At 43.1% G+C, this 22,354-nt stretch overlaps 1 protein-coding gene across 4 annotated transcripts in view; it reads right to left on the bottom strand.

Annotated features, from left to right (window-relative positions):
- Positions 1 to 6,726: 6,726 nt before the first annotated feature.
- Positions 6,727 to 22,354, bottom strand: part of KAZN (kazrin, periplakin interacting protein) — an 879,961-nt gene continuing 864,333 nt past the window's right edge. For 2 of the 4 annotated variants that reach the window (XM_073603353.1, XM_073603354.1), the window contains 3 exons: positions 16,389 to 16,578; positions 13,754 to 13,884; positions 6,727 to 8,658 (listed from right to left, as the gene is read on the bottom strand). In XM_073603353.1, coding sequence (XP_073459454.1) covers positions 8,491 to 8,658; positions 13,754 to 13,884; positions 16,389 to 16,578 — 489 coding nt within the window. In that variant the 3' untranslated portion in view covers positions 6,727 to 8,490. Of the gene's footprint in view, positions 8,659 to 13,740; positions 13,885 to 16,388; positions 16,579 to 22,354 lie in introns of all 4 variants that reach the window. The other 2 variants (XM_073603357.1, XM_073603355.1) reach the window with 2 other exon arrangements.

Below are 22,354 nucleotides of genomic sequence, written 5' to 3'. Positions count from 1 at the left end.
CAACATGGAAGCCTGCAGACCCTGCATAAATTTATGAGGATCCACTAACTCCAGACCTCTTGTAACATTAAAGGAAAACTTTTGAGGCTTGGCGGTGGCCATTGTTGACTTCTCTTTCAACAAACGCTGGTTGCCTAGTTCAGAGTCACTAACCCAGAACCATAATGCAGATAAGGACTTCTTAGGTGTGTAGCACCCTACTAGAGTAGTATAGGCTGTTTTATTTAGTTAGCTTCTCTGTAATCAGTGGGGTTGATTGTTTAGGCCTGCTCAGCATCTCGCAGGCTGCTGCTTTGGTTACTTCTCCCTGTATTCTATAGGATTCTAGTGGGAGAAAGAACAGAGTAGGCAGTCTGAATATTTATGGAACTCCAGCCAATCCCTGGGGAGGTGTACCCAGTAGGTGGTGAGAGAGCCCATCAATAGTCTGAGGCAGGAGAGCTGAGTGTTCCTCTGGTCCAGTCCTGCTGAAGGAGACCCTGTGTAAGGGACTCTGCACCTGGGGCAGGAGTGCTGGAGAATCCTTTGTGAAGAAATGCAGGTCCCAGCTAGGCTTAGCTGGGGGCCTATTTGCAAGCTTAGTCCTGGAATCAATTTGGGTCAGGAGAGAGCAAGAATGAAGTTGGGGGAAAGAGTGTCCAACTGCCCCTATAGTGGTATGAACCTGCATCTCCCAAAAGTATTTTACTGGTGGATATTGAAAGGAGGCAACTGCTGATCCTGCGGGTGGATGGTCCATGTGCTGGAGAGTCAGTGACTGTGTGTAGCTTTTGGTCTCTGGGAGAATTCATAGTTACTGTCAGCATTACAGATTCTGTATGAAATTTTTGTACAGTGCAGAAAGATAGTTAAGGAGTCCTCCAAATGTTCAGTTCTGGGGTATTCCATGCTCCCTCGCCCCATCTAAGTTCTATGTTCCAATAAAACCCTAAAAAGACACCCCTAGACCTTTCCTTTGAAACAGTGGAAGAGTGAAGAAAATGCTGTGCCTGGCTGTGTGTGTTCTCTAACTGGGGGAAGAAGGCCAAGTCCACCAGTGACTCTCTAGTGGGTGGGCTACATGTTCATTCCTGATGTTTATGTTTAAGGGATCTTGTACACCATTTTAAACTTTTAAAACTTAAAGTGGCCACAAGATGCCTACCTTTGCCTCTATTAGCCGAAAAAAAAAGTTTCTCCTGTGCCTCTTTGTGATTTAATTTATTACTGGGGCTGGTCTTGCTCTTTTAATGTGTTAAGCAATGTCGAAATTTGAAAAGAGTGCAAACAAATATTTTAAGAATCCAAAAGTATCTTACTGGTTGTGCAAGTGACAACAAAAAAGAAAAAAAAGGCAATCATTATGTTTCAAGCCATTGACTGGCTCAACTATATATAAACGTCTCAAGCTGGGCGACCTTGACCTCTGGGGGGACCCCTGTTTGTGGAGACCTGCAGAACCTAGGATATTTGACCTAGCTAAAGACATGCAATCTACTAGTGAATGGTCCATTTCCAGCACCTTTCTCCCATCTCGAGTTGGATTCCCCTAACCACTAATTTGGGTATAGTATTGTGTATATAGAAGTTTGCCATTTATTTTTTTTATTGGTTGAACTTGTTTTGTTTTTCAACCTATGTAACTATGCCCAAGCGTGGCTAACTGCACTGCCTCCTCCCCACTACCCTGTCCCCCACTCCACTTCACTGGCCAGCAAGGGCACTGTCATTGGATGAGTGGTCCAAAAAGGTATTGGTAGAGGGGTGCCAAACACGGATTTTCACTTAGTCATTACTTGGCCCATATTCAGTAGCTCACCCCAAAGATGGGGATCCCCCAGGAGAGGACATTCTCTCGAGTTGAGAAATCCAAGTGTAAAAGGGTCAAACAGGGCTCCAAATGAAAAATCCTCAGTAGTCCAAAGTCTTTATTGTTCAACTGGTTACAACAAACAGGGCAAAGGACAGGTTGGTGGTCCTTTGCTCTGCTTGTTGTAACCAGTTGAAGACTTTGGACTCCTAAGGATTTTTCATTTGCAGATCTCCTTGTCCTATTACAATTGGATGAGTGGTGGCAGTCTGGTAGAGCTAAAAGAGTTTGTTTCAGTGTTGTACTGAGAAAACCAACCGTGTCTGCAATCCTTTTAAAAAGTTCTATAAAGTATGTCAAAAATTAAACTCTGGTTGCAAGGGATCTCTATAAATTTGACTTGAAGCTCAGTGCAGGCTTCTTAGAAAAGCACTGAACCAATCACACAAGTAGAAAAAAAAACATTTATGGCGGAATTCTGTACAGAGTAAGCATAATACCTTCAGGTTGCAAGGTAGCAAATTTTTCATTTCTACCAAGTTCCGGCATTTGCAGATTGCAATTAAAAAGCAGTTTTTAATAAAATGTAAATTAATTGAATGTTTTTTTTTTTTCCCACCCATACCATCCGCTCTGGAGCATCTTTTTGCATTTTTAAATATCTAGGAATATTACAGGTGAACTAGATGTATTAATGCTGAAATAGTTTTGATTGGTGATGTGACCTTGGGTTAGATGTTGTGGTTTTTTTGTTGTTTTTGGGATGTTTTTAGTTTTTTTCCCCAAAAAAAAAAAAAAAATCTGAATAAAAAAAATAAAGTAAATAATTACATAATGGCATATGCAGCAGTAATATGTATCATTATAGTGAAAGTGAACTTTTTCTTGAACACTCCTGAAATAAATGACAGTACAATGTGTAATATTTTAAAATAAGCTTTATTTTTCGTTTTTTGCCTCCATGCCTTTAGAATTTACCCACGCAGAGGCGGGCATATTTAAAACTAATGATACCAATCATTTTAAACTATGTATATTTCACTCTCTTAAATAGATCCATCTTCTTAGTAACATCTGTTTTTTAGAATTATTTCCTAGCATGTAATGAAAAATACTAAACCATGAGCTTTATTAAAAAAATAAAACGCAGGAAAAAAAAAAAAGAAAAAAAAAAAGCTTTATAAAACATTTCGCCTGGACAGACACCCACAGGCTGTTCCTTAGCCAGACTGATCCCTTTAAAAAGCTCTGGCGTTTTTAACGAGTGCCCTCCGCAATAAACCGTGGAAGCAGCCAAGCAGCCATATTGGAGGACTTGGCCAACAATCGGCCTATCAGTTCGCTACAACCTAGTGACATCACTGCGCTGTCACCAGGCCCTAAGGAACAGAGGGGCTGCATTCTATGGAACACTTGTTAACAGGCAACATGGCTGCTGCATTGTTTACAGAAGACAGGCACTCTTAAGCCACTGTTCGCCAGTGATCACACACATCATAATAACAAGAAACGATATTTATAATTTTAAGACTATATATATCCCTTTCAAATAGGGTGCACTAAATTCAAAAATACCATCTAACGTTATCAAATGTTTACAGTTTTCAGGAGGTTGACATTCGTTTTTTTTGTTTTTTTTTAATGACAGGAAATAAAAACAAATTGTAAAAAAATCGGCAGCATTTTGTACCCAAATTTTCTAAACGTTAGTAGAAAGGGACAAAAAACAAAACAAAACAAAAAAAACCCCCAAAAAAACAAAAACTGGTTTACAGGCAACTCAACCAGTCTCAGAAAAACATTAATTTACAGTTACTTGCACAGAGAATTTTTGACCCATATTTATCAGTCCAAAAAAAAAAGAGAGCGCGCTCTTGTCACCCATAGCAACCACATTTTTTTTATATTAAAAAGAAAATTTTTTAGCAAATTTGGTTGATTTGGACAACGAGCACCAGACTCTCTTCATGTCTTTTGATAAATAAGGCTCTTTAATTTAAAAATAAAATGCCCAAACTAAGACCTATTCTTGTGACTGCCAGCCAGCGCTACACAGCCTGGAATCACTGACTTTCAATGGAGAACAGAGAATGCCATTAAATACAGATTTGTTTTTTCTTTACTGTGCAAACCAGATTTATACAGAGCAGCGTACACAGGAAAAAAACACAATGATACAGTGAATGGATAAAACAGATGAAATGATGCTTATAAAAATCATTCCATGAGCTGCATGCTTTGTAAAAATGCTAGGCCTCATTTACAAAAAAAGGTTTGGCAGAACCGTTCTACCTATAACAGGTTCTGATTTTCATTTTACTAATGCAAAAAAAGGCAAGATTTTGATGGGCTGCTATGGCAACGTAGATGTTTTGATGAATGAGGCCCCAATCTTTTGCGGTTGGGGGGGGGGGGAGATGGGGTGGGCTGTTCTGTTACATTGTGGAAAGCAGCCATTTTGCCTGGAGCCAGTCACTGAAGCCAAACGTTCAGAAAGTGTTTTTTCTATATATGAGGTGCAAAATCCTTATGAATCGCTTCTTTGCTCATCAAGCCTACAAATGCCTGCCTGTGTGTAAAGTGTCAAGCGCACGGTTAAAGTGTACCTTAGGTCTTGATAGAGTGAAGGTGGCCCAATTAGTTGAATAAGCCAACTGGAATCCATTTAACTGAAGCCTGGATGAATTCAGATGGGTTGCTATGGATACTGCACTGGGGGTGTATTTGATAAAACAGTACAGAGGGTACAGAACCCACAGCCACCAGTCACAACCCATCTTATACTGGGCTGGCTGATAGGTTGCCATGGGTTACTGTCAGGGCTTGGACAAGGGGTGGTCAGGAGGGGCGGCTGCCCTGGGCACTGTGATATAATGTGAGGTGGGGGGGGCACCACAAGTAGATGAGGGAAGGGGATTTGTATTGAAAGGGGGAATTTGGGGGGGGGGGGGGGGAAGTATTGTTATAGGAGGGGAAATTTCGGGGGGGTGGAGTGCTAATAGTGGGAGAATATTTGTGCTAGGAGGGTGGATTGGAGGGGAACATGTGTACTAGGAGGGGGCATTTGGCATGATTGCCCTCGGCTCTAGATGACCTTGTCCTGGCACTGGTTACTGTATGTATTACTCCTTAAACTTCACCTAATAAGCGTGTAACAGTTCATTAAAATGTATCACAACTAAACAGTGGACCTCGTTTAACAATGTATGGGGGGTCATTAAGTAGTACAATCAAATCATACAATCTCCCTAAGGGACCCAATACAAATTATTCAGATGCCAATATAGAGGGGCTGCCAAGACAACTTGGCTACTGCCTTACTGAAAATGTTGCTGGTACACTTTTTTGTGTGTTGACAGCTTATTTAAAATGAATGGGTTGCTTAAAAAAGCCCAACTTCAGGTGCATAAAAAAAAAAAAAATGCATTGAGGCCCCCAAAGGTTTAATGCTTGTTATGTCTAAGGTGCCAAAATAAGAAATACTTACCTTACACCATACTCTAGCAGGCTCCCGGGTCACTCCAGCCTCCTCTCTAAGCCCCCATGTATACTTGAGAACCAACCAGAAAAAAGACCAGTGTGTAGTGGCTGATGAAGAGGAATGACCCCTCGAAACACGTTCCATCAAACGAAGGACGGTTTTTGCATGGGACTACTTGTGACAGCCGGACTTCCTAGTTTAAGGCTCTCCCCCACAGTGATTCCATGGTGGTCCTAGTGGCCTCGGAGTATTTAGAATCCAGTTCGCCTGGCCAGGGCTGGGTGACAGCCATCAGAGGGGATTGGTTTTAGCCCACTTGGTCTGTAGTGTAAGAGGTCTGTTCATTTCCTAATTGTCTGACTGGGCGTGCATTTTATCTTTCTAATAAACGTAATGATTGCTTTTAATACTACACCATTTGCAATTTTGTGCGCTGTGTTCCCCTTCCTATTTCACCCATATAGACTGAGCATTTTGTAATGTGTTTCCCTACACCTGACTACACTCAACATGCAGAATGTCATTCTTTGTAATTGTGACTTAACATTTCAAATTTCAGTCACCTGTAAAGCTTGGTGTCCTACACGCAAAGAAGGAAACTTTTGTTCAGTGAAATCCGCCATTTTTGCCCCACAGTCCTCATTAGGAGTGCCTTAAGGTGCTCCCGGCCATAATTGCATGCTTGCCCCTTCCATGTATAGTGCAGAATTAGAAGCTCTGCATTATACGTGACAATGCTGGTAGACAGTCCACAGCCTGGAGTTTCAGGGAGAAGAGGACGGCACCAAAGTGGGGGTTAGTGTAAGTAATGCCGATTCTTGTTCTACCCCTTGGACACATTTAACCGTTGCAGGTGTGTGCCCCAATGCAAGGGGGGATGCTGGCTATTTTTCGGGGTTGGGCTTTAACACGTTACAAACGCAAACGTGTAAAGATCTAACAGATTTACCAACAACTATATGGCAAAAGGGCCAACGAAGACAACTCTTTTAGGCTAAATCCAATTAGACTGTCCCATGTTCTACATAATTAAAGAGGAGATTTGTACAATCAGACTAATGTGGGGCCAGTTTTGGACAGTCTGTCCCACTTGCAATTTAGCTTCTTCCCTACAGTCTTCACACATTACATACAAGAGGTTCAGGATGGCTGCCAGCAAATGGTGCAATTCACATATACAACAAACAGACTTGAAGTGTATCTAAACCCAAAACCAAAAATGTAATATATTGCAGATAACTAGTACATGGTGTGGTGGCTGCATATGTTTTTGTTATTAAAGTGGAAGTAAACCCTGCTATCATTTTCAGCCAAGGAAGCTGCCATCTTGGCCTTTGATCTTCAACTGCCATGATGCTCCACATGTGGTCAGTTATGACACCAGACATTGGATGGTTTGACAGTTTGGTTGAGAGCACAACCAATGTGACAGTCACATTTTCGGCACGTTTTCTTAAAACTGTTAAATCGATGAGTTTACTTCGGCTTTAAAGTATCTTTTGTTTTATTTTCACCTAGTAATCCTACCAATCACACATTTCCTTTCTCTGGATGGCTACGTCACTTCTGCACTGTATCTATGGAGGAGCCACGTTTGACATCCTAGGACAACAAGCATGTATGTAGCTCTTCATCTCCTTTACATAGAGGGCAGGGCATTTGCTAGATTACAGAAGATAGCTAGGAAGGAAAATGTTCTTCGGTGCAGCTCACAGGACGTGACAAGGACATGGTATTTCTGGCAAGATCAAAAGTATTTCCTGTATTTGCTGAAAACGTTCTTATTAAAAAAACAAAACAAGGACTGTAAGCTGCAATATATTACATTTTTGTTATATGGTTTTAAGTTATTATTTAAGCAATAAGGCAACACAGAGAAAACTAACCAAGCAACCGATTAGAATTTATTTTTTACAGGTTAAAAAAAATCTAATTGGCTGTGATTGGATCCCATGATTTGCCCATCACAACAGTTCTTTACTAAATAAGCCTTTTATCGTCTCTTGATAATGAAATTGTGCAGTAATAAACATTTAAAAAAAAAACAAAAAAAAAAAAACACCAAAATGATCCAAATCTATACACACATGAATGCGATTCTTAAAAACACGATGGATATGTTAAAGGGGTGCAGGTTGGAAGACATGACCAGGTGAACGTTAGAATGATCTACGTTATCAGCGCGATTTTGGTTGAGCTGCATTAAAAACGTGACAGAGCCCACGCGACCTCTGCGATACTGACAGGGAGGGACAGCGACGTCCGAACACAGGATATAAACATACCTTCATCCTCTAGGAAAAATAGAACTTCAATATTTACTTTATAATTTAGATATAACAACTTTGTGCATTTATGCAAATAAATAAAAAAATACAAAACATAAAAGGATAGAAGTGAAATAAAACTTTGTCTGGCAGGCATTAAAAGGTAAAAGTGCACCTGTCACTCACACTCTGTGTGGCGGCAGCCATCTTGTCCACTGATGATGCGCAGACAAGGGGAGTGGGGGTGGGTTATTTTCTGCCCCAGGTGTCAGCAGCTTGGCCGAAAACATTGGCTCCGCCCACATAGGGGGCTTAGGGTCATGGGTTGCGACGATGGAAATGGCTGCCGCCGAGATGCCCAAGAAACAGGTACATTCTGGTACTTCATCCGCGAAAGTCTGGCAGACTTCCCGAAATAAAGATTCTGTATAGAATTCCTTTTGTACAAAAACGCTGGCACACCCCTGTAACAGGATAATGTCACTCGAAACGTCTCAAAGTACAGAATGCGTTACACCATGGGCTCAAGAACACAGCGTTCAGGACGAGACACTACAAGCACAAAGTGCACAGGTTTTTTTTTCTCGTTATTTACAAATACACAGTAGTTTTTCAAGTTTAAAAAAAAAAAAAAGAAACAAAAAAAAAAAAAAAAAAAAAAAAAGAAAAAAAAGAAACATAACCCAACAGGATAAACCTTACAAAATGAAATCCAGTAAAGACAATTTTTACAATACACCGGCATCGCTAAACGGACAATGAACATTTTTACACACATCTCATTCTCTATTATTTACAGCAATTACAAAATTAGCGATGCGGCAATTAAAAAAAAAAAGAAAAAAACTCCCTATGACCCGACAGAGTAAAAGGCTCCCTTGACTTGGTTCTGTAAACGGGTTCGTACACCCTCTCACTTGTACACATGTGGAAAATGCCTGATCCACAGCAAATCACCAGTCCGCATCTTCCTCTATGTAATAGTCAGGGGTGGTACCGTCAAATAAACCGGGGTCTAAGGATTTCCTTTGTTTTCCCCGTGCAAAGACTCTTGAAATAGACCCAAAACCCATTTTCTCCTTCTTTTTCTTCCTCTTCTGGTCTTCAAGATCTTCTAAAGACTAAAACAAAAAAGGGAAGAACAAGACAAGAGTATAACAAATGTAATTGTTAAAGGACAATCAAAATATCCACCATGCTACTACTATTTGGTTGTCCCATTTGGCTCTTTAAAGTGAATGTGTGCTGGGTATTTGTGTACAGACCAATGTTCCTGCTAAAAATAGCACCATAAAAGGTTCCCTCAAATACTTTTCAAATACTTAGCCTAAGCCCCCTGAAACGTAATTACTTGTTTTGTGAGTTGGGAATATGATGCCCCACATCTACATCCCATAAAGTGCCTATGAGATCCATAACAAGCCCAAGTATGGTCACTTAGGAGGCCAGAATATCAAAATTCTGACTTTTTTGAATGTTGGTGTCTGAATAAGCACTTTGGCAGGCTCTGGAGATCCAATCCATCACAAGAAAAGTATTTCCTGATGGCTAATAATGTCTTCCTCTAAGGGATACGTATCTTTTTCTTGACCCTCCAACAGTCACTGCTATCCAATGCTCCCAGGATGTGGATGGGCCCTCAACGTCCTCACCTACATTGCAGGACTCTTGGTTCTGTATAGCGGGTGATGACATTGCAAGTTGTATGAACATGGCCTCTTCACAGAGCAGCAGATCCATGGGATGGGTATTTATGCATGAAGAAAGTTTGGGGGAGCAAAGAATAAAGGGAAGCATTTCTACTTATTCTTTACCCTCTAGAAAAGCCTTTCTCAACATGAAGGAACCCTTGAAAAACCTTTCTGGTTCAAGGAACCCCTACTAATAATTCTATATGTACAACCTTAGTGTGAAGGTCACTGGAAAGAATTATCATTAGAGAGTTCCCCCTGACAGAAAGCTAAAAAGATCACTGGTGTCAGTGGTTATTCATTCAAAGGCAGAAGTTGCTTACTGCTCAAGGAACTCCTAGCAACCTCTAGGGCAGTGGTCTCCAAACTTCAGCCTGCCCAAATGCAGCCCTTCGCTAGCCTTTATCCGGCCCGCGGGGAAATTTACTTCCCACTGACACCAATAGTGGAGCATAATTCCTGCCATTGACCCCAACAGGATATCAATGATGGGGCACCATTCCTTGTACTGACCACAGGTACTATGTCATTTCTATAAACTTACTGACCACAAAGCCTGTGGCATTTATTCCCACTGAATCCAGGATATTTTCTAACCCCACTGGCCACAATATGGCCCCCATAAAGTCTGAAGTAAACTGGCCCTTCACTTAGAAAGTTTGGAGACCCCTGCTTTAGAGGAACCCTAGTTGAGAAAGGTCACCCCAGACTAAATGAGCTGTGCAGGGGAGGGAGCACAAACTACCGCTATTTCATGGCTGACTGGAGTTATACATACATAAGGTGTATTTTAGGTCCAATGGGAGAGGTTTTAGGGCTGGGCAGCACGTGTGGTTTACTAGGCACTGGGGTCCTCGGTTTGAATCTTAACCAGGTTACTACTGGCATGGAGTTTGCATGTTCTCCCTGTGCTTGCAAAAGGTTTCCCCTAGGTATTCTGGTTTCCTCCCACACTCCAAAGATGTGCTGGTAGGTTAATTGGCTTCTGTTGTAATGGGCCTTAGTATGCGAATGTACGCATGTGAGTTAGGGACCTTAGATTGCAAGCTCCTTGACAGGGACTGATGTAAATGTAAAGCACTTAATTGTCGGTACTATACTCAAAAAAACAAAATACATAAAACAGTGCAGCTTGCAACCACAGTGGAACTGCAGCCTATCAGTGCTGTGTGTACGTCTTGTAGGACTAAGGTCCTGGAACAAAATACTACCTGGGTCCTATATGCATAGAGCTTGTATGTTCTCCACTAATCCATGCGGGTCTCCTACTGCAATGCAAACATTTTCTGGTAGATTAACTGGATTCTGGCCAAACTGTACATGCTGCGTGTTTGACTGTTATTATATATTGTAAGCCCCACATATACAAATGGTTCAATGTTCTGTGGAATATGTCAGCTCTTCATAAATACAGGAAATAAAAAAAATATGACACAACAAGCAACATTAAGGCACAGCGGATACTACACAGGCACAGCAGAACTGCCATTCACAACTGAGATTTGTATTTAAAAATAGTCTGATTTTGCTACAAAAGCCAGTGATTTCATGCTGCCTGGACCGATCGTCTGCGGCTGATTGTGGACAGGAGCATTAAGCAAACACTGACAATGGTACAGCTAGTCAGTGGGGAGCATGTTTGTGCAAAGGATTACGATAGTGCCCAATCAAGCATGAGCAATTTTTGGTGTAAAGGAAAATCATGCTGAAATTACGCATATAACTTTAGAAACATTCTCCATGACTCCTGTTCTGAGGGACTACTAAACAAAAACTGATATCAGAGGGATTAATGATGGTGCATTAGCAAGATTCTATTATATTGGTTTGATTTGTGTCTATGCAATACCTCCTTTACTGCAATGCGCTGAATGAAAGTTCAACCCACATAGTATTGCATAGGTGAGACACAGAGGCAGAACTAGAACCTTCAGAGCCCCAGTGCAAGAAACAATGAAAAGCCCCCTCGACCCCCCCAGGCTCAGGGCCCCTTACTCCAGTTGCAGGGCCCTTTATTACTGTCCCGCAGCCCCTTTTCTACTGTCTTGTCCGCCAGGGCCCGGTCACAAGAGCAACCTTGGCAACCCTGGTAGTTCAGCCACTGGTGTCAATAGTTATTTATTTATTATCATTTTATTTTATTTTTTTTACAACTTGTTTTTTTTACTATTTTTGTGAAAATTTTTTTTTAGGAGCCCCTTCGGGGGGGGCTTTGGCGAGACAGCAGGGGTCTAAACAGACCTCTGATGTGCCACCTTTGAGGCAGAAAAAGGTGATTGAGGACACAGCCCTCGATCTATTGCAAAATATAATCAACTCAGCTGATTAAAATATCACATTAATGTGACTTTTATGTAAAGTAATGTAATGTTAAGGCTTTGATATGATCAGTGGAGACCAGATTTCCCCCCAAAGAAGCTGTGTAGCAACAGATCACTTTCAATAGCGGCCTATTGCTGGCTGTAAACAGCCAGCAATAGATCACTACAGAAGTGATCTATTTCTGCAGGGACATTCTGGACAGAGCCAAGAACCATTCATGGACCATTTAAAAATGGCGCCTAGGACACCAAGTGGTTAAAAACCAGCAAATCACAAATACACAAGCTAGCTACAACTAGTAAGTATTTTTGCTGCGCAATTAACACATGGAATGGAGTTACATATACAATGTCATCTGTCATATCGAGTCAATTTTTTTCCTTTAGATTTTAGGTTTAAAGCAGAGCTCCAACCAAAAGGGGAAGCTCTGCTTGTTTGCTTCCTACCTCCCCTTCCGCTGCCATATTGCATGGCACCTTTTGGTGGGGGGGGGGAGCAGGCACCTCTTTTTGACAGGTACCCCTCCCCACTTCTGGGGGGGCGACAGGCCATTCAGAAAGCGCATTCGCAGTAGGGAACCGGCTGTGAAGCCACAAGGAATGGTGGAGGCAGCACTGGAGAGCCAATTGAAAAATCGGCTAGGGGCACCGAGATTGCGGGATCCCTGGACTGGTAAGTGTCCTAATATTAAAAGTAAGCAGCTACAGTATTTGTAAAAACAAAATCATTCAATGTTCTAGCCCCATTCCACCATCATTTGGTTCTTATCACCCCCATGTAGTAATGAAGACCCCCAGTTCAGAACATGTACATCAGCAGATAAGTACATTAACTGGTGTCAGTTGGGGGAATAGTGCCCCATTGCTGGCGTCAGTGGGAGGAATAGTGCCCCATCGCTGGTGTCAGTGGGAGGACTAGGGCCTCATCTTTGGTGTCAGTGAGAGGAATAGGGCCCGATCCTGGTGTCAGTGGGAGGAATCGGGCCTCATCGTTGGTGTCAGTGGGAGGAATCGGGCCTCATCGTTGGTGTCAGTGGGAGGAATCGGGCCTCATCGTTGGTGTCAGTGGGAGGAATCGGGCCTCATCGTTGGTGTCAGTGGGAGGAATCGGGCCTCATCGTTGGTGTCAGTGGGAGGAATCGGGCCTCATCGTTGGTGTCAGTGGGAGGAATAGGGCCTCATCGTTGGTGTCAGTGGGAGGAATAGGGCCTCATCGTTGGTGTCAGTGGGAGGAATAGGGCCTCATCGTTGGTGTCAGTGGGAGGAATAGGGCCTCATCGTTGGTGTCAGTGGGAGGAATAGGGCCTCATCGTTGGTGTCAGTGGGAGGAATAGGGCCTCATCGTTGGTGTCAGTGGGAGGAATAGGGCCTCATCGTTGGTGTCAGTGGGAGGAATAGGGCCTCATCGTTGGTGTCAGTGGGAGGAATAGGGCCTCATCGTTGGTGTCAGTGGGAGGAATAGTGCCCGATCCTGGTGTCAGTGGGAGGAATAGTGCCCCACCGCTGGTGTCAGTGGGAGGAATAGTGCCCCATCACTGGTGTCAGTGGGAGGATACTGACTTGATGATGTCAGTAACAGGAATTATGCTTCATTGTTGGGCCAGATAAAAGCAGGCAAAGGGCCACATCCGGCCCCCGGGCCGCAGTTGGGGGAGACCACTGGCTTAGACTATAGAAGGCAACTTTGTAAACCACATAGATTTTTCTTTGTCTCTTTAAATGACTTGCAATGATCCAGTTTAAATTTCATTGTTGCAACAATAATCCCTAATCAAAACTGATGTGTAAATTCCCAAGATACTAATTTGACATTTTTTACTTTCCTCATAAATATTTCATCTGACATTATTGTGACCCAGAGTTTTATTTCTGATGCCCAGGACGATTGTGTTGTTTGTCTACCAGCAGCTTATTCCCCTGACAGAGGCGGATGTGGAATTAATCATCGCGCTCCTTTATTCGCACACATATACGTTTTCCTCACTTCCATATGTCAACTCAAATTCCTCGGCTTTGTATCCAGGAAACGACACACGGGCGACTTTGCTCGATGGAACGCGGCCGTTACCCATCATCCTCTCCTCTTCTAGTCTATGCAGACAGGCATCCAGCATGCACAATGACAGCAACAGATAAACAAGAAAAGGCTCAGGAATGGATGGAATAGAGGAATAAAAAAAAAGAGACCTACACTACCGTCTTACATTGCAGAGGGAATGCGTTCGGTGCCTTGGCGAGTTGATATCACTAGGTGTTGACGACCTGTCACCATCCGCGGCGGATGCGTCAGATATGATTGAGGGTTGCCGAGAATGGCAAGGACTTACTCTGACACCTAATGAAGAATAAAACAGCATGAAATAAAAACAATAAGACTGCAAAAACAGAATTCCATACATGTGCAGGTTCCATCTTACCCGGTTGGAAAGGCCCAGAGATGGTAGGAAGTCGTTGCGTGTTCAACCATTATTATTATTATTATTATTATACAGGATTTATATAGTGCCAACAGCCTGTGCCGCACTTAACAAAACAAAGGCAGACAGTACAGTTACAATCCAATTCAATACAGGAGGAATCAGAGGGCCCTGCTCCCGAGAGCTTACGATCTATTAACATTCTTGTGTGGTTTTGTTCTTTACACAGTAAACCCCATCACTAAATACTTGATTTTTTGCTTGGAAGTGCTAAAGTAATTTCAAGTCATTTTAAATATTTTAAATCTGCAGCTTTCATTAAAATAGAAGCTGGCGATCCTGCCATGAAGGTATTTGTTTAGACACTTCCTTTATAGGGCGACAACCCTCTGCCCATCTCCCAATTAAAGTGGTTCTAGTTTATTTTTTTTAAATAAACATGTTATACCTACCTGTTCTTTTGCACAGTGCAGCCTGGATCCTCTTCTTTTTGGGTCCCCCGCTGGCGGTCCTGGCTCCCCCCATGCTTAGTGCATCTAACAGCAAGCCTCTTGCTATGGGGGCACTCAAGCAGGCTCAGTCCCGAGTCACGCTCCTGTGAATGGACATTGTCCATTCACACACACAGAGTGGTTTGGCCCCGCTCTCTCCTCATTGGCTGTGATCGACAGCAGCGATGGTCAATGGCTCCCGCTGCTGTGTGAGCCAATGAGGAGAGAGAGACCCAGTAGAGCCTTTTATGCACATCACTGGATTGAGATGGGGCTCGGGTAAGTATAAGGGGGGGCGCTGCACAATTTTTTTTTTTTACCTTAATGCATAGAATTTAGGGTTATCTACACCACGTTATATGTGTTGGCTGCATTGTAATTACATTGTGCCGTGCTAAAATGCAGTGTGCCCTATGTCCATATGCGATGCTGTGCATTTCAGCTTATTAACGCTGAATGGGCTGTTTAGAAGTTTAAAGGTATATTACGCCATGTTTTTTTTTTTTTTTTTAATAAGAGATGGGTCCATACTTGCATTACATGATGGTTCTTCTTTAAAATTATCAGTTTCTCTCCTCTCCTGGTCCCTAGGACACTGCTTCCCACCTCCCACCCCTGCCTGTTTACAGGTGTCTCCATAGCTAACCAGCTTCTAACAAGATTCTCATGCATGCACACTCCCAGATGGTGCTGTGCATGTCCATAGACACGTACATGTAACAACTTCCTTGCAATATACACTATATTACCAAAAGTATTGCGACACCTGCCTTTACACACACATGAACTTTAATGGCGTCTTAGTCCGTAGGGTTCAATATGGAGTTGGCCCATCCTTTGCAGCTATAACAGCTTCAACTCTTCTGGGAAGGCTGTCCACAGTGCCTATGGGAATTTTTGACCATTCTTCTAGAAGTGCATTTATGAGGTCAGGCACTGATGTGGACAAGAAGGCCTGGCTCAGTCTCCACTCTAATTCATCCCAAAGGTGTTCTATCGGGTTGAAGTGCAGGCCAGTCAAGATCCTCCACCCCAAACTGGCTCATCCATGTCTTTATGGACCTTGCTTTGTGCACTGGTCTAAATCATTTGAGGGAGGGGAGATTATGATGTGGGGTTGTTTTTCAGGAGTTGGATTTGACCCCTTAGTTCCAGTGAAGAGAACTCTTAAGGTGTAAGCATTCCAAGACATTTTGGACGATTTCATGCTCCCAAATTTGTGGGAACAGTTTGGGGATGGACCCTTCCTGTTTCAACATGACTGCGCACCATGATAGCAAGGTCCATAAAGACATGGATGAGCGAGCTTGGGGTGAAGGAACTTGACTGGCCTGCACAGAGTCCTGACCTCAACCCAATGGAACACCTTTGAGATGAATTAGAGCGGAGACTGCAAGCCAGGTCTTCTCATCCAACATCAGTGCCTGACCTCACAAATGCACTTCTGGAAGAATGGTCAAACATTCCCATAGACACACTCCTAAACCTTGTGGACAGCCTTCCCAGAAGACTTGAAGCTGTTATAGCTGCAAAGGCCAACTCAATATTGAACCCTAAGACTTTTTTTTTTTTTTTAGTCAACTGAAAACAAAAATTCACTCCTACGACTCTGCTGTATACACATTTTACCCTGGTTAGCATGAATCTGCTATATATATATATATATATATATATATATATCTAGATTCAAAGAAACAACAGAATTCCTTTTTTTATTATGTTTCATTAGTAAATTGAGAACAAAGATTTACTCCCACGATTCTTCCGCTGGGAACTTGGCCGTGTAACTGCTGTCAACATGTGCACTTAATTAGGTTGAAGTCATCTAGCACTCTTAATAACAAGGTCTCCTGTTTGCAGGAAAGTTTAGGTCATGACTAATAGCCTGGATACCTTTGAAGACCAGGACAAATCAATACTTGAAAACCAACCTTGCCGGTCTACGGTATGCTGAGGGTGCCCGTAGTAAAGCGTTTGCTGGCTCTGTCGGATGGCTGCAGTAAGCGGGAGGTCTGCGTGCATGACCCATTCCTGGTTCCCGTTGATGACGGTTTCACCTGGCATGGCAAGGGAATGTCGCTTGGGGACATCTTTCGTTAGGGTCGCTAAGGACTGCTTGGCCTGAAAAGGAGGAAACTTTGCTGGTGATCATGCTCTAGAACTCTCCGAACAAAAAAAGGGAGCAAAATTAAATAAATTAACATATAAAGAAAAAAAAAAAAAAAAAAAAAAGATTCCTGTCAGTATGGAAGAGAAAGCGTTAATAAGTCTGCCACAAAATGAACCACAATTTGTGTCCCAATGCTTAAAGTAAAACATTTGAATAACTTTACAAGTCTGCTTGAATAAATTCCAGACAAGGCATAATATACAGCAGAATGAGCTTCAGTCCAGTGACTTTGCCTAGGCTGGGATGTCATCAGAGAATAAAACACAGGCGCCACTCTAAGTGCAGTATGACAGCAGGTTTAATTTCACAAATGGAAATGGGTCCTCACAAGAGTAAAATGGTAACAGGAATTTAGGCACACATTGCCAGACATCCGTGAAGTCAGTTCAGTAGCGATGTCTCCTGTGCTTATAAGCCCTTATCCAACATGGCCCCCATTAGGCCTGAAGGAGCACATGCTCCGCAAACGCGCCGCCTATTGGTTCTCCTCTACCCGGAAGTGACGGCATCCCTCGGCTCCCTCTGCGTGTGTTCCAGACCCAGGAAGTGTCGGCGATCACCGGCGCAGCCCGCTCTGAGCCCCCAGCAAGCAGCCCCACGGATGCACCAACTTCACGGATGTCTGGCAAGGTGTGCCTGTTACCATTTTACTCTTGTGAGTACCCATTTCCATTTGTGAAATTAAACCTGCTGTCATACTGCACTTAGAGTGGCGTCTGTGTTTTATTCTCAGCTGTTCCAGAAGACCCTTCTTATCTTCCACTGGGCTGCCTTCAAGTTGATTTTATATGGACTTTTATACAAGTCACTTTTTTTTAAATTCATCTCAACTATTCCCTTCCCCTATGAGCAATTAGGTTGGTGGGTTCACATTCAGTCTGGCGCAAGCGCCCACTTATTTCCTATGTGTGAGATGTCAATCTGCTGCAGGCAGAACAAATCATTTTCTCAGTCTCCTTTCCAATGCTGTAACTTTGTAGCAAGTCACATGGGTCTGCAGCAGGGAGCTGGCCTGTGTTAAACATTTGTGAATAGAACCAAGAATTGCGCAGACACCAGGATTTTCATGACTATCAAATCTAAACCTCAGTTCAAGAAGTGGATGTTCATCCTGAATAATGCCTGAACACAGATGGTACCATCCTTCTGGAGAGAAAGGCAAATGATGGAATTGGCAGGGGAAGAATTGAGATCTCTTTAAGAAATAATACCTATCAGTATTACACTTGCACATTACTTAGCCTGCGTACACCTAAAGCTTCTGCAATTAACAAGAAAGCCATCCCATAATACACTTCACATTATTTAAACCCTAAATTTATTGTCCTGAAAAATCAAGTTTTATCAAAGGGTCACGTGACCACAAGTACCTCTTCCCCCCCAACGTGGTTCAAGTGGACCGGGTTGGGATAAGGTCAGGGCCATGATGTAGCTGTGGCTGGGGAATTATGTTCTCCTTCATGCTTTCCTGGGCGACATCCTGCATGCCACTCTCCAAAAGACCGTCATTGTTCATCAGCCTGTAATGTCATTGGCTGACTACAGTAAATTCTTGGATGTGAACAGAGGAGTGGTACAAAAGCTCATCTCACTTGAAGGACTTTTCTGAAACATTAAGAGCATTTCCACATTGACAGCGCTGCCGCTTTAGCAGTAAAGCACCCCTATTTTTAGCGATAAAGCACCTGAAAAACGCCTCCAGTGTGAAATAGTTAAGAGCATCAAGTAGACCCAACACATTCTGGCAAAAAAAAAGCCTCCCCCTGCTTCAGGGCTTGAGCAGGTGATGTTTATAGAAGCACTAGGGGGGGTGTGTGGAAAGACTTGATGAAGACTAAAGCTGGTAATAGACTGCTCAAATCTCAGACAGTTCAGCAGATACCGGCTGAGATTAGAACCATGCATGGGCAGGCTGAATAGGCCCAAGTTGATCGATTGATCAACTTGGGTAGAACCAGCCTGCTGGAATTTACATGCAATTATTGCTAGCGGCTGTTATAGCCACAACACAATAGCTTCTCGGGAGGAATACCCCCTGTTAACACTGTCCATGTTGATGGGGGAATTGAGTAATTTTCTTTCCTGCAACCCGTAGTTGTAGGAAATAAACTCACTCTGTCTATGGCCAGCCTAACGTCTCCTGTTGGCATTTAAGTCAGTTGGCTATATTGATGCTCTTCGCCATTAAATGTTTCAAAAAGTCCTTCTAGTGAGATGAACTTTTGTACTGGGCGCTCCTCAGTATACACCCAAGAAATTACCATCTGGCGAGCGCTTCCTTTATCGCTATCAGAGGGGTAGCAGCCTAGGACCAGAATAGGGTCCTCCTAGATCAGGGATATGCAATTAGCGGACCTCCAGCTGTTGCAGAACTACAAGTCCCATGAGGCATAGCAAGACTCTGACAGCCACAAGCATGGCACCCAGAGGCAGAGGCATGATGGGACTTGTAGTTTTGCAACAGCTGGAGGTCCGCTAATTGCATATCCCTGTCCTAGATTATATTTCTACCATGGATCTGCTTCTTTGAAGGAAAAATCAAGTTACAGTAGATCCGTCTGAAGCAACTTTTACTTTTATCCATCCGGAGCTATCACGCACACACAATTGGCTGACTAAGAGAGCACAGACCCTTCGTTAGGGCATCCTGTATGTACTGGAGGAGAGGAGATGTCATCTGAGCAGTGGCGTCACTAGGGGGTGGCTTTTGGGGCTATAGCCCCGAATCTGGGGCCCATAGCCCCGGGTCTCTGCAGGGGTCCCCAAGGGCAGGGGATGCTCACTGGGACCCTGATGTAAGTGGGGGCTCTCTGGGGACCCTGGTTTTAAGGGGGAGGCTAACTGGGGACCTTGATTTAAGGGGGAGGCTAACTGGGGACCTTGATTTAAGGGGGAGGCTCTCTGGGAACCCTGATGTAAGTGCGGGGCTCTCTGGGGAATCTGATGTAAGGAGGGGGCTCTCTGGGGACCCTGATGTAAGGGGGGCTCTCTGGGGACCCTGATGTAAGGGAGGCTCTCTGGGGACCCTGATGTAAGGGGGGCTCTCTGGGGACCCTGATGTAAGGGGGGCTCTCTGGGGACCCTGATGTAAGGGGGGCTCTCTGGGGACCCTGATGTCAGTGGGGGGCTCTCTGGGGACCCTGATGTCAGTGGGGGGCTCTCTGGGGACCCTGATGTCAGTGGGGGGCTCTCTGGGGACCCTGATGTCAGTGGGGGGCTCTCTGGGGACCCTGATGTCAGTGGGGGGCTCTCTGGGGACCCTGATGTCAGTGGGGGGCTCTCTGGGGACCCTGATGTCAGTGGGGGGCTCTCTGGGGACCCTGATGTCAGTGGGGGGCTCTCTGGGGACCCTGATGTCAGTGGGGGGCTCTCTGGGGACCCTGATGTCAGTGGGGGGCTCTCTGGGGATATATACACACACACGTATATTACTGTATATATATGAGTATGGCCGCCCAAGCCTATGACTTTCTTTACTACGCTGGTATGGGCTCTAGCCCCAGATCTTTTGTAGACCTAGCAACGCCCCTGCATCTGAGTACGTTAGCAGGCATCCATTTCCTTGCTTAGCATAGGGATTGTCAAAATCAGGTATTTTCAATACTTCTATAGTAAAAAGAATGACAAATGTCTACTTGATGCGTTTGGGGTGCCATTAACAATTAATGTCACACGCATGCGTCTAGCAAGGGCAGCGCGTCTCCAAGCTGTGTAAAATGTGCATAGAAATGGGCCTCCCTCATACCATGTTGTGGTGTGAATGGGCCCTAAATTATGGAAGACAACTGTCTAAGAGAAGTGGGGGGGCATTGCATTGGTAGACAGGAAGTGAAAGGAAAATCTCCCCAAAACGGTTATAACTGCTTCCTGCTCTATCCAAATCAAAAAAAATATAATTGTTCCATTTTCAAAATGGCAGCCTCCACAACGAAGGTCTAAATCTAGTTTAAGTAGAACAACGGTATCAAAAATAGCACTGTCTAGAGATTTCCAGCATCAGTTTCTAAATCGCACTCCATCTGCCAGCCTGTTGATGTGCTCTGGGTCACACGTTTATGACCTGAAATTGTTATGAATGTGAGAACAGGATCTAAACATTTCATCGTTTGCTTGCACTGAAGCAGTAATTATTACTCGTGGAAAGTAGATTTACATAGCACAAGTATGAAGACTTGACACAGCGCACTCAACGTTCCAGGAATTTGGGGAATTCCCAGTTTACTTTCAGCTGTTCCTCACACACTACAAAAAAATTCCCGAAGGCCTCCTATGGTCACAGCTGCCAACTGAAAGATTTTATGGCTTCTTTCTTCAGCTCCTTCAAAGCCAAGGACCAATATTTTGCCCATTTAAATCCAATGAAACTTGCCGGAGCTTGACTCCAAGTCAAATATGTTCAATCATGGGTACAAAAAAAAAAATTAAGAAGTTCTAAAAGCAGACCTTGCGCGAAATACTAGAAAATAATCTACAGTGATCAACTTTGTAAAGTGAACAAAATGTAAAAAAACATCCGTATTATGAGCTGGCACCTCCTCCCCATCTGCTCATTAAGTTGCGGCATTAAGAAGGTCAAACCTATAATACAACTCATAGTTTTGAAGATGTGCAATGTCTGCAATCTCCCATCCTCCTCAATTTCTGGCCAACATTGGTTTATAACAGTGAGGAGAGATGACATTAAGCAGTAAAGCCCTCTATACAATCTGAAATCATAAAATTTGGTAGTATTTGTCCTCTAGTGATCCTAAAGCAAGATTGCTTCTAAAGATCCAAGAATGAGACAAATGACTATTCCCCTATTTAATGCTCTTAAAAATTATTTTTCTAATCAAACTATGAAGATACTCAGGTTTTGCTTACTTCAGATATAGCAACCTCAGGGAAGTCCTGTACTGTACATTTGCGGTCTGTGCTTACAGGGCAGCATGTGAGAATGAATGAAAACAGTTGTTTGCCATTAGGGTCCATTATGACCAGCTAATAATTCTTTCTTCCCAATACAGAAAGATGCTAACTTAACCCAACTCCAAGTAAAATTTAAAAAATCCACCCTTGTAGTGGTGCCATCTTGCACTGCAAGAGTTATTGATAAATTCTAGGTCTGTTTTTTTTTTTTTTTTTTTAACCACTTCAGCCCTGGAAGATTTGGCTGCTCAATGACCTGGCCATTTTTTGCGATGAGGCACTGCAACGCTTTAACTGACAATTGTGCGACGCTGTACCCAAACAAAATTGATGTTCCTTTTTTTCCCACAAATCGAACTTTCTTTTGGTGGTATTTGATCACCTCTACGGTTTTTCTTTTCATTCGCTATAAACAAACCAAAAAAAACTACAATTTTGAAAAAAAAAAAACTATTTTTTTTTACTTTTTGCTATAATAAATATCCCCCAATTTTTTTTTTAAACAAATTTATTCATAAGTTTAGGTCAATATGTATTCTACGTATTTTTGGTTAAAAAAAAAAAAAAAATCACAATAAGCGTATATTGATTGATTTGCTTAAAAGTTATAGCGTCTACAAAATAGGGGATAGATTTATGGCAGTTTTATTATTATTGTTTTTTTTTTTTTTTTTTACTAGTAATGGCGGCGATCTGCGATATTGCAGTGGACAGATCAGACACTATTGACACTTTTTTGGGACCATTGACATTTATACAGTGATTAGTGCTATAAAAATGCACTGATTACTGTGTAAATGTCATTGGCAGGGAAGGGGT

This window comes from Aquarana catesbeiana, linkage group LG10 (assembly GCF_042186555.1).
Source record: "Aquarana catesbeiana isolate 2022-GZ linkage group LG10, ASM4218655v1, whole genome shotgun sequence".
NCBI lineage: Eukaryota > Metazoa > Chordata > Amphibia > Anura > Ranidae > Aquarana > Aquarana catesbeiana.
This window is presented reverse-complemented; position numbering and strand designations above follow the sequence as displayed.